This window comes from Patella vulgata, chromosome 5 (genome assembly GCF_932274485.2).
Source record: "Patella vulgata chromosome 5, xgPatVulg1.2, whole genome shotgun sequence".
In the NCBI taxonomy this organism is placed as follows: domain Eukaryota; kingdom Metazoa; phylum Mollusca; class Gastropoda; family Patellidae; genus Patella; species Patella vulgata.
This window is the reverse complement of record NC_065883.2, coordinates 54,842,800-54,856,255: the sequence shown is the minus strand read 5'-3', so window position 1 is coordinate 54,856,255 and position 13,456 is coordinate 54,842,800. Positions and strand designations below refer to the sequence as shown.

The window sequence follows — 13,456 nt, the reverse complement described above, 5'->3', positions numbered from 1 at the left end:
TAAATTATCGTGACTGAGAACTAAACAACTGGAAAGGATTTATACATTTTAGATATTGGTGAAATCGGCTGATGGCCTTAATATTTTGATCTGACCCCTAATTAACAGGTTTTCTGGTGTGGTCTGCTACCTACCGAATATCGGAGTAATGAGAGTTATCCCCCCTTTTTCGTTTTCAGTTTCCTGCAGAGATATAAAACCAGAAGGTAACGATGAAATTGTTAAAAAGAACTTTTCGATTTATTTTAAACAGTTATATTAACGTTTCTGAACGTCATTTGTGGGATTGTTATTCGTTTGCATACTAAAATATCATGACCGTTTATGTAGGGAAACTACATCTAGCCGTCACTGACTAAAGTTCATGATATGGAATGGATTGGTCATTGGATGGAAAAAACTTGTTGTGTTGTTGCTTACAGTTATTATGTAGGGCCTAGTCCATGGTCCTATGCCTTAAGTGTAAAAATTGACCCAATTCAAAACTTTTCCATAAAATCAAACACTCTAAATGGTCTTTCATTGAAGCTAATTAGAAGAATTTTTTAAATATACAGGAGAAATATGGAAGAAGTTGTTGATGGTATGGAAAGAGTTGTTGACGCTGAACCAAATGTGACAGGAAGATTTGAATGTAATATCTGCCATAAAATTATTTTCTCAACTAAAGCTGTCACCTTACACAAACAGAAATACCATTCTACAAAAATAAAGAGAAAGAGGGGTGTTTCTTCTAAACAATGTGAACTTTGTTCAGCCAAGATTAGAGTATTAAATAATGAATTAAGTCAAGACAATTTCAACTTTCCAACAATCTGTTTGAGATGTAAGAAAATGTTACATGGGAAAGACAATGATGAAATGAATGAGATAATTGTCCAGAAAAGGGAAAGCCAAATTCCTGGTTTTGCCTGTGTAGAATGTGGTCGATGTTTCGACAAAAGTGTTGGGTTACAGTGCCATATCAGAAAAGCTCATTTAGACCCACAGTTAGTTTTTTATTGTGAGGCTTGTAAAGTAACTTGTGCAACAATTGATGGACTGGTACACCACTTGCAGGTACAGACACACAAGAAAACCAAAAGGAAAAAAGCTCTTCAATGTGAAGAGTGTGAAGCGTTCTTCTCCCGGGTGAGAAAATACAAGGAACACATTGCGGATGTCCACAAAGATAGAGAAAGTGTGGAAGGAAATAACAAGAATGATAATGGAAAGGATAGTACAGAAAGTAAATCATTGTTAAAGCTAACATGTTCTCTACCAAAATGTGGAGCAATATTTTATGAAGAAGACAAATTTAATAATCATCAACTTGTTCATATATATCAATATTATGTATGTAGGACTTGTCCGCAGCGTTTTAAATATGCTAAATCACTTCATAAACATGAAGAATCTGCACATTCAGATGATAAATAAAAATTATGATCTAGTTTAATTGGGATTTAAATGGCTTGTTCCCTGTATACTTAGGAACAATGTTTCAAACTTGAGTTATAGAAGCCAAAGTTTCACAAATTTTAAAAAATTAGAAAAGGAAAAAAACATAAGTGATTTTTCATTTTTTTTTTTGTGCCTCTTAGAGTAGTGTAGAGGGGCCTTTTCCCTGAAGGCGAATATTTTGCTCAATCCATTGGCAGATGGAGCCAGTCAGGCCCTGTATATACAAAATATCCAGGAAAGGGTAATTCCAGTTTTACTTGAATAGCATCGGTAAGATACAATGGTAAGATTAAATGAAATTTGACATTATGGAAGATCGGGGTGTATCGGCCCGAAAATTTCCTGATCTGAACTCTACGTTCCTACATACATATACATTTTGAGCAAATCAGTTATAATCATGGATTACATCAGAAGTCTACTTTCATTTGGTCACATATGCAATGGATGAAACTATTACAGTTATTGTAAATAATCAAGATAACCTGCAATGGGTTTTATCTTTTGGGATTATCTCTTCATGCTATAAGGTATTATGGCCCTTATAGCATTGGGTCATTCCATGTCAAGTGGACCAAATTTTGGCCAATAGGGTAATGATCACATCAAACGGATGTTTGTGTGAAGGTCGACAATCTGATGTATCATTCAAGACCAAAAACAAAACTATGGGTTTCCCGAGTTTTTGTAAACTAACAGTGAAGTTGGAGCAAAATTATACGCAAATTTGGGCTTTTTGGGAATAAAATGATCATTTTCTGTTTCTCTGCTCGTGGGCGGTCAGGGAAGAAATCACTTAAGCATAAAACTTCTAACCACCAGAGGGTTGCATACCATGATTTTGATTGAAAACTTCCAACTCCCACCTTAACATGTTTTATGATATATTTTGAAGATTGTATTGTTAATGATGACAATGGTCATCTTTTTGACTGCATAGGTTCCACCCACCCCCACCACACATTTTATGCACATATGAGAATTAATATCTTAGTCCCAAAGTGACATAGTTTTGTTGAGTGGAAAAAAAAACCTCTTTGAAATCTTTGACCTGTATAACATTCACAAGATTATACAAATTTGAAAGTAAATGGGACAACTCTGAACCATTAAATTATTATGAATTTCAAAATAAATCATCATTATTCCCCTATGAACAATCACATAAAGTTTTAAATCAATACAAGCTTTATCAGTCGAAATGTATACTGAAAGATAACCCTGCAATTTTATCAGGAATTTATTCCTGTATCTGATTCACTAATTTCACAAGGTCAAACAGGTTGACCATAATTTTGGGCGTAAAAAAATGGTTGTTTTAGTGATTACTCAACACTAACCAGGTCATTTCAGGACTAACATGGTATATTTTCATTTCAATAATTCAGTTTCACCCTGGATCTTTATTAGTGCCTTCACCACCTAACTTTCTCACCATATTATTATAAAGAAAACAAGTACCAAGCATTGATATATTTTGAATGTATATATTCAGGTGAAAAAAAACATTAATATATAAAATATAAATCTGTATATTTTTACAGATATCTGACCAACAAAAATGAAATACCATATAAACTTATGGTTTGATAGATTTGTAAATACTTTCAGTAACAAAACCTATTATATGTACATGAGAAGATGATACTATATGACCCTGCATGGAAATATGATAGCCTACATATTAGTTCAGTTCAGACAAAATACTGTATGCTATTTAGATAACATACAATTAAAAGTAGCATTTTTCATTAATTTCACTACAAAAATGAGTAACTGTAACTGGCCTCTTAACCATCATATGTTCAGGTTTAAATTTACCAAAATATTATGGTTATATCGAGAATGAATGATATAAATTAAATGTACGTCTATGAAATTATATATATATGTCTCTGTATACAGCACTTGCATGTATATAATATATATGAATATAAATGATATAAAGTTGAATAAATGTTTATGAATGACTAGAAAACATGATTCCCTGAAAAGGAATGAGGGACTACTCAGGTGTTTACGAAAAACAACCCAAAACAATTATAACTCAAATATTCCAAAACAACATTTTATGTCTTTAATTATTCTGAAGAAATTATAGCAGATTTGGAACTGTGATCAAAGTAAGTATTCATTAACATTATTACAACAAAGTGAAAACATTTACAAACATAACTATATTTCAATGGAATAACAACTAAATTTTACAAAAAAAAATAAACATGATTTATGATAATCATAAACAAAAGATCATATCTTCCAATGGTGAGTTTGTGAGGTAAATAAAGCAATATCTTATACCAATGTATTATATATGTACTCAACATGTAGTATCACACCAACCAGTAATCTTGTGTAGATACATTAACAAGCCACCACAGTACTCCAAACATAGTCTGTATTTAATTTGAAAACAGAGAACCATAGTTTGAATCTGACAAACACTCTTTGTTTAATATTTGGTTGGTAAACTTTTAGTTTGATAAAGTTATCACAGTTATTGGCGTTAAAGATGATCAATTACTGTACATACTAAATAAAGTATGTTCTTTATCGGTATGATTACGTGTCTGTAAATGTAAAGCTAATAATTGTGGTGTCTGACAGACTACATTACATAATAAACATTTCATACTTTCTCTCCGATGACTGAAATATAGAAAAAAAAATTACCATTATATAATTTATAAATAGCTACCTCTATCAATATCCAATGTGGGTCATTTTTCTTTCAAATATTTGATCAAAACTGGAAATGACCTCTTTATAAAACCATCCTCACCTTTTAGAGAATTCATGTAATTTTTCAACATGTTTTTTCAGTTCATCTGATTTTCTAGATTCTTCTTCAACTAAAGCTATAGCACAATGTGGATTTAACATAGAATAATCTTCATCTAATGGTAGAGCATGATCTAATACATAAAATGGATCCACCTGTGAATAATCGAAGAAAATATTTAAAAAAACACCAAAAATATATATTTTAACTGGCGACATGACAGAATGGCAATAACATATTTTCAGTTTAGCTGTCACGTTTCATTACCTCTCTCAATTAGAATTTACTGAAAATCGACAGGCTTCTTTGTTTCATGAACATTAACACTGTGTATAAATTCCAAATCAATCGGATTTATATCTTTATCACAAGTAGAACATAAACTAGCAATGGTGGATGATAGATGGGGTAACAATGGGAGCAGAACAGTTAATGGCGGACAACTGCCAGCAGGACAAAATAGGATCATGTGGGCAAATAAAAATTGAAAACAAATAGAGTAAATAAAGGTTTTTCAAGATATAACATGTAACACTACTAACCATATTCCAAGAGAATGCCCTGTTATAGTTACAGGGTTCGATTGGTTCTCTTCTTCTCTGTATTAATCTGAAATAAAAATTAAATATATATATACTACAGATTTTATGTTCAGAGCATTGGTTCCATATATGCCAGTGAAGACAGATTGTCTTAAAAATGGACAGTTTGTGTGATCCATCAGTCAGTTTAAATGCCAATTTGGCACAGCATCATCAAAGATACAGATGGAAATTGATACAGATTGTCCTAGAAATAGACAGAAAGTCCCTGTGACCCATTAGTCAGTTTTAATACCAATATGGCACATCATTAAAGGTACAGATGAAAATCCTTCCAAGAATGTGAACAACTTGATCTGCTGTATGACCTTGCAGTTCTTTCAATGTAGTGGGTTATAAGACCTGTGCACATTGATGATTATTTATTGCTGAAAACTTGCTTTCTCGCCAGTGTATTTTATTCGGATTGTATAAAAGTGCTAAATTATTGTATATGGAGGCCTACTCACTGTATGAGATTTTCTCTGGCTCTTTTTTGTAGTTTATAAACAGCATCAGGTCCCCAACCAGCTACAGTATTCTGACTACCAATAGCTATATTTATAGCCATTCTAATACCATTTATCTACAAACAAATATTACACATCTTTATATTATCATTCAATTTACAAATTAAATTTTTCTTAAAACTGCTGCTCTAAAATTGCCTAGGTGACTGTCACTTAAGACTAAAATCAAAATACTTGCAGTAGATAATCTCCTTTCTTATATTCCATCGTATTAAAAATAGGCCCATCACGTTCCGAAACAACCAAACAAATATTTTCTATAGGATGAGAAAACCATAGAAAGCTAATGAAGCAGTCGTTATACTGCCTGACTGACATGTTCAACTGCAATCTCCAAAATAGCTCTGTTAAACATGCATTATGCAAGAGCTAAATCTGCCTATTACATGTCCTTCTTTAGGCCTGAAATGTTATATAAACTATTGATTAGACAAGACCATAATCAACTCTCAATGGCATCGGATACTCGAGATCTTAACTAGATTAGAACGGTTCACCATTTAAAAATTTAATTTATAAATGGGAAAACGAGGCTAAGTCTCAAATATACCAGTGCCCTGGTTACCACAACGCACACATCTTGCCAAAACTACAAACAGTGATAACTTGGCTCAATATGAAGTAATTTGAATGAAAATTTTCATTTTACATAATCTATTTTTGCGCTATTATAGCAAGAATGGTCAGTGCTTTATCTAAATCTTACATAATGTATCTTTAACAAAGAAGTAAAACTAAACAAATAGGTGAACTCTAAATAAATTTTAGAGAATGGAAATTTTTATAATGATCAGCTTATTTCTGCTAAAAAAGGTGGAAACGATAAGATATATTCTCTAACATACACAGGCATGTGACATCTGTGTGGTGTAATCAGTTGTTAGAAGTAACTCCATATTTCACAACAAGTTCATTTCAAAGGAATTTGCTTAGCATCATATAGCCCTTTTAATGATCATATTTACTGAATATTTACAGGTAAGCCCCTGTGGACAATCATATCTAAGTATACCTTGACAATATCTTCATCATCTATTTTAGTGTCAAAGGTCAGTTCAATGTCATGGTCTGGTAATATAGCTTGACCAGTATGAGGGTCAAAACCCAGACCACAGATAGCACCAATATACCTCTCTCTTTTGCGATCTGTCCTGTAAGTAAGAAACGAGAGACATTCTAATTTGTATAAAAACCATTACAGAAAATCATTAAAATAGGAAATATAATCATTAAAATAGGAAATTTAATATCTCAGAAAATATGTGGGTGTAAATTTGGAAATAATAGTACAGTACTAATATGGTAAAATGCTGTAGCCTTTAAAAGGCTAATGGATTCATTTTTCATGTGAAAGTAATACTTCGATGTTATCGTTCCTGATATAAAATAAATATTACCTGAATTCAGCAACAGGAGTAAATAATAATGTTAATAATGACGGTAAGCCATTTATAAGAGGCATGATAGTTGTATCTCTAGCTATCATTGATTGTCCAGTTGGATTTAATCCAACAAATGAAGCCACCATCATTCTACCTTGTTTATTCTGAGGTTCATCATCAATAGCTACAGAGTTCACACTGTCTTGATCTATACGGGCTATTCTATAATTATATAGAAATATAATATATTTTAGTAAAAATAAATTAAGCCACGTAACCCAGTCTTAAGTTGAGACATAGAGCATACCGTGATGTTTTTAACTGAACTCCCTTGGGGTTTCATTTTCTGTAAAGCCCCCATCAGACCGGGGCTGCGTCCTTACTGCGCTGTTGCGACCATATGACAGCCAGATAAGGCACAAGGTCGCCGGCAGCAAACGTGAACACAATGCGGGAAAATGTCCCATAAAATTACAAACTTGAAAAAAGTCGCCTTCTCACAGCTTCCAAGGTCAGATCGCAGAACCTTGGCGTTTGTTTTGAACATGCTCAAAACAAACACAGTGACTTGGCGACCATTGGCAACCACAGCACGACATCTGGCGTTTCCATCACGCTTTTACCACGCTAATGACGATCTTGACGCGCTCTGGAACCATTTTCCGTTGCCGTAGCAGCGCAGTAAGGACGCCACCCCGGTCTGATGGGGGTATAACATACAGTAGTGATTGGTGTTAGCATGAAGCAAGCTGCACCTTCTAGAACACCTAATATCTCATTATCAGAGTTCATATGGCTGACAAACTGTTGTACTTTTGTATCCATATCTTTACTATTATTTTTAAGCCATGTACTTAATTTACAGTGATCACTTGTTTTATTCCAAGACACAAGAATGCAACAAACTGAAATGAATAATTGTTTAAAGAAGAGATATAACAACTTATATATAAACCTTGTTCCCAAGCGTGAAGTTCTTATATATTTTATAAGAGAAATCGTCATATACTAACCTTAATCTACCTAATGCTGTCATACTGTAGAATGAGATTTCTAGAGGACTAGTAGGGCCAACTAACTTCATCTATCAATAGAAATACATGTATTTAGCTTGCATAAGGCCAGGTATACCTACTCCTTCACAAACACTTGATATCACTTATCATTTAGCTTGTACAAGGCAGGGTATACCTACTCCTACAACACATGATACCATTTATCGTATGATTAGGAAGTCCGTTGATGCTATTTCGCCCGTATATTCCGGACATGTCCTATGGTATGTTCCAAATGTCCGACAAGGAATATGCCCAATCAGACATCAGGATATGGTGAATGATATTCAAAATTCCAAAATTAATTGACTGTACTGAGTTTTGTAACTACTACTCATCTTGATTATCGTTGATAATATGCTGGATTGATTAGGTAAATAAGTGATCAACATATTTATCGTGTTATACACCTACCTTGATTAACTACTTAATTCTGAAGTACATATTTTTTGTAATATTTAAATCCTAATAATTATTAGTTCTAAGGAAAGAAACATCAATCTCAAATAAAAAAGAATTAAGTCTAAAAATAATTCAATAGTTACATAGCCTTGACTTACTTTTTTACCACGCTTACGAACAACTTTATCTGGTGCCAGATGAACTGAGAGAAAACCTTGTTTAGCTGCTATATCTTTATCTAATGTAGTATTAGATGCTAAAGTTATACTTTCTAATTCACGTTGGTCATGGCTTTGCTATTAATAATAGACAATATCAGAGGGATAATGTAGGTTTCATCTAAGTCAACTTTTAAAGAGAACAATATTTCACTAATATTGAAATTAAAATATAACATATATGGAAGAACAATCACTTATTTACTTGGGCAACATTTCAAGGAGTATTCTCTCAATGTTTTCAAGCAAGTACAGTTACAAATATGTAGAGCAAATCTGTATAGGCAAGGACTAACAACATAACAGAAACCACAAAAGATCAAAAATAGGGAAATTAGACCTTTGGAGATGATGTGGTCTCTTTGTGCAAGAAAGTTTGTAATCTTTATACCTATCCATATTTTCTTCTACTGAAGTCAGACAAGTGAATATGCATTTGTAAATTTCCTACCTTTGATAAAAACGGTTCTTCTGCATGATCAGCAAATCCTCTTCTAATTAAATCTTGATTAATACTGTATTCCAAGCCATTTTGTTGTTTCTCTAAAAGTTCCACTCTAATCGTATCTCTAACTACTGAATAAATCTATAAATATTTCTTAATACATTATTTGTAAGTAATAATAGCTCTGCACTACATTTACAGTGAATATACATGGTGAAATAAAAACAATTAACTCATTTTCAAGACGATTATTAAAGGGGCATTATGTAAGATTTAGATAAAGAGCTGGCCCTTCTCACTTTAATATTTCAAAAAAAGATAATGCAAAATGAATATATTGAAAATTTCATTCAAATTACTTTGTTTTGAGGAAGTTATCAATGGTTGTAGTTTTTACAAGATGTGTGCATTGATCATAACCACTGTACTGGTCATTCAAATTTTAGCCTCGCTTCTCCATTTTTAAATTAAATCATTAAATGGCATCGAAAGTTGATTATGGTCTTGTCATGTTAATAAATGTCTAATTAATAATTTATATAACATTTCTGGTCTAAACAAAAACCTGCAATAGGCAGATTTAGCTTTTACACATTGCCTGTTTAATGGCACATTTATCAACCTATCAAATTGCTTTCAATTGTAACAAGTATGAATGTTTATTTTTCCGCAATGCTATCTTGATATGTGTGATTCATATCACCAAATTGAATGTCATTGCATTATGATCATTTGCTCATAATTGTTTACCATTTGGGTTGGATAAAAATCATTTAATTTGAAATAATTTCATAAACTGGTGCTTATAAAATGTTCACTTTCAGGATCTGCCAATTGGATTACCCAAATTGATTGATCTTTATCACATTGCTAAACCACTGACCTGAATAAACAGATTTTTGCCAAGAACCTTGTCTCTAAACTTTGAATTTGCTTCTCGACTCCACACTCCATCTGGACATTTAACAGTAGACGGACGGATACCACTCAAAAAACATTCAACAGCCTGAAATCATATATAAAACAGTTATTATTTAGCAGCACAATTTGAGGTAGCCAACGAAATTTGAAGCTTAACCTGTGGGAGACATGTGGGTCATCAACATTATAGAAATATTTTGTGTTGTATATAGCGTTCTGCACTATAAAGCATATAAAGTCATGTAAACAAAAGTTGTCCCTATATAGCTGTCTTTAAAATTTGTCACAAGCCATTGTTTTACCTGGAATGGAATACTAGCAAAATCATCCGGTAGAGCTCTTAATGAAGATCTAGGTGTCCACTCTGAATTACCATAATCCACAAAAAATACCTGAAATGTTTAATAAAAGCTAAAATATCTTTAAAGAAATCATTCCAGTTATATTTGACATACTGTCAATTAAAACAAGATTAGTCATCAACATCCCACGCCCTTGCACTTGTTTGGAAGGCATAAGGAAAAACAACTTATTAAATCAGAGAAATTCCAATAATAATTCTATACCATAAACTAATTCAAAACACAAAAATTATTTAATCTGAGAAATTCCAAATTAGCATAAGGCACAAATACTATCACAGGTTAATGTTTATACAAAGTTTCATGAAGATATCTTGAATGGTTTAAGAGATATGCTCCGAAAATAAAATTGTACACATTATAACATTCTACAGCCCAACTAAATAGGATATATTTGTTCTATACTGTGTTTTCAATTCTTGAATTAAGCTGTCGATATTTCTTTACCACCGAATAATATCTGGGAGATGGTGATTGTTCTTGTTTGATCAAGTTGATGAATATGTAAATATGATGGCATGCTGTCATTTTGTTTAACTTAGAATATTAACCTTAATATGGAGAATTGAATTCATGTTTGAAGGCATAAAGCTGGCATAAACTGTGTTCAGACTGTCATTAATTATATTAAGCTTTATTAAAAAGGATCAAGCTCATTAAAACTGAACAGTCCTCACTATACCTGAGTGATAAGTTTTAAAGAGAGTATAGATTTCTGATTAACTAACGAATTTACAGACTGCCGCCATTCCGGGAACAAATGAACTAGTCCTGTGCAAATGTCTTCCAGCTTCTTTCAACAAAAAAACCCTACTTTTTAACAATATGTTAGATAATCAACTATAAAACACACCATAATACAGTGAGTCTGATTCGAAAAAGGTTTTCGTGTCATTGTGAATTAATTGATTGCTATCAACTTACATGAACTTTTTGAGTCCTTGGATCAGAATCATTTGTGATACCTTCTATTCTTCCTCTATAAAAAGCAACACTATCATTTTCCTTAAAGGCAGCAGCACAATATGTTCCTAGGCGTAGCTGTCCAGAAAGAGGCTGCAAACATACAGAATACAAATTATGATACTATTTAGATGTTCTTTTTAAATTCTATTTACCTAATCATGAATGTCTCAGGATGAATTACACAAACTCCTAAAATATATTTAATCCAAAATTAAGTTTGAAACTTTTGAAGTGAAATGTAAACAAAAGTAGGACAAAACCCCTTCACAGTATTCCAGCCCTGTGCAAAAGACACTCTAGAAAGAGCAATCACAACCCAGTCCTATGCACTATGAATAGCAAACCGAATCAGATCATACTAACATCATGTTATTTGTATCATTTAATAGGCAATTGACTCAAAATCAACATCTGTTAAATGAACACCTATTAGTATTCGGCTACATAAGTATTTATTAGTTACCGATAGTCGAGAGCCTTGATTATAATTTAGATTATCTTGAATGAACTTCAGTTCCTGGAATCTTTCAGCATTTACATATTGAGACCAAAAATGCCCACACTCAACAACCTGGAAATGTTTTAACAATACAGAAATTTAAGCATCAAAGTAAATTCTTTTCGAGTATGACAATACATTCAATCTATTATCTTACTTTGTATTGGGGGTGGGGGGGGGGGGTGGGGGTGGGGGTAACTTCCATTCAACACAAACTAGGTCATTTCTTGTCTAACATATGGTACAATTTTATTTCAATGATTCGCTTGCCCATAGGGTTCTTTTGCGGTGGAAGGAAACATGGGAAAACCCACGAGGTTGGGCAGATAGATATACTCCTTTTCACATATAAACGTGGGATTTAAACCCCTCGTGTTGACTCAATGACAGACCTTATAATACAAAGCACACACATTAAACCATTTAGCAACCAACCCACTCCAGATTAATGAAGACTATATTTTCTAATACTGACCTCAGTAACACAGATTATGGAGAAGGGACTTTCTGGACCAGGTGCAGGTACTACCATTGATTCTGTTACTACTTGTTCTCCCATAGTTGTTTCTGTAGCCATTACTCTACAGGAAAAAACATAATATTTAACACATTTAAAATAACATCATTGTCTACGATATCACCCTTGGTGGAAGTGGACGTAAAACTCCAGGAATAAATCAACAATAATAACATCACAATTATATCATTCTTACTTATTGCAACATATGGTAAGGATTAAATAACTATAATGATAACTGTAAGTACCTGTTAGTTCTTAATCTACCACTTTCTATAGCACTATCTTTAGCTTTCTGTAACTGATTCATCAGTTGGCTGGCATCTTCACGACTATAAACTTCTATCTCCAGGGGAATACGAAGATACCTGTAGAAGATGTGTACAAAACACAGTTTTTTGTCATCTTTGTAAGTCTCATATACACAGTGGGTCTTTTCAAGTTTCAGGTTGGCCACAATTGAATTTGTTTCAGCTAGGTGTTGTAACGAGTAGAAACCAGTTAACAGTGTCTTTTGCAAACTTTTACGAAATTGAAAGTCATTTTCCCTATTAACCAATTGTAATCCAAACTTCTTTATGACTGACAGTGTGTAATAAGCATTCAGAACTATTTTGTCCATACCAACATTTTTTGCAGTCAAAAGAAAAACACTTGAGACCAGGCAAAACTCTAAATGGAATTGGGTTTCTTAATGATAAAAATATCAATTGAAGTATTCTCTGTTTCTTAAGAAAGGCATAATAAAATAATAATCAAAGACTGGATGAAAGACCTTGATATTACTCATCACTATAAGGCTACACAAAATAAATGTCTTGTTTCTTGGGCAACTGACAGCTGAAAATGTAGGAGGAGAGGGTGGCTTCTTTTTTTTTTTACCCCATTGCTGGAGAGGATAGTGCAAAATAAAATTAGGCTATTGCAGAAAATTTTACGGGTGGAGAGAACATTACAGAAAGTCATCCCCCAAAATCAAGTCTAGTCAAGCACTGAACACTGACTGAAGGGGAATAATTTTCCATATTTAATTCACGTATTGGCTTCAAGTTCACGTCAGTAATATTCCTAAATAAAGTACTGATTTAATCTACTATGGCCAGTATTAGAAAATGCCATAGCCAAAATAAGCTGATACGGCACCATGGCATTGCTTCATATTTAACATTGTAACACAAATTGTTGTTTTTGTCTATCATGTAACTTGCAAAAGTTTTTATTCATTTGCAGATGATAGTATTCTAATTTCTATAAACAAACGCTGGTTTATATTGGCCTAATTCCAACCAATTAAATGCAGGTCATGTGTCATCGGTCCATAGATTGTCTGAAATATATTATTATGACTGTTTC

At 32.8% G+C, this 13,456-nt stretch overlaps 1 protein-coding gene and 1 long non-coding RNA gene across 2 annotated transcripts in view; one reads left to right on the top strand and one right to left on the bottom strand.

The window, feature by feature from the left end:
* Positions 1-3,133, top strand: LOC126821127 (uncharacterized). The gene is made up of 2 exons (XR_007680256.2): positions 1-206; positions 558-3,133. It is a non-coding gene; the product is annotated as an uncharacterized LOC126821127 (long non-coding RNA).
* LOC126821109 (ATP-dependent RNA helicase TDRD9) overlaps positions 2,917-13,456 on the bottom strand; it is a 35,330-nt gene continuing 24,790 nt past the window's right edge. The window contains exons 24-38 of the mRNA XM_050549434.2: positions 12,352-12,471; positions 12,062-12,167; positions 11,551-11,658; positions 11,046-11,177; positions 10,062-10,151; positions 9,722-9,844; positions 8,845-8,979; positions 8,334-8,471; positions 7,732-7,802; positions 6,734-6,940; positions 6,349-6,487; positions 5,277-5,392; positions 4,768-4,834; positions 4,226-4,380; positions 2,917-4,092 (exon numbers count right to left, since the gene is read on the bottom strand). Of these exons, the coding sequence (XP_050405391.2) occupies positions 3,960-4,092; positions 4,226-4,380; positions 4,768-4,834; positions 5,277-5,392; positions 6,349-6,487; positions 6,734-6,940; positions 7,732-7,802; positions 8,334-8,471; positions 8,845-8,979; positions 9,722-9,844; positions 10,062-10,151; positions 11,046-11,177; positions 11,551-11,658; positions 12,062-12,167; positions 12,352-12,471 (1,840 nt within the window). The 3' untranslated portion in view covers positions 2,917-3,959. The remainder of the gene's footprint in view (positions 4,093-4,225; positions 4,381-4,767; positions 4,835-5,276; positions 5,393-6,348; positions 6,488-6,733; positions 6,941-7,731; positions 7,803-8,333; positions 8,472-8,844; positions 8,980-9,721; positions 9,845-10,061; positions 10,152-11,045; positions 11,178-11,550; positions 11,659-12,061; positions 12,168-12,351; positions 12,472-13,456) is intronic.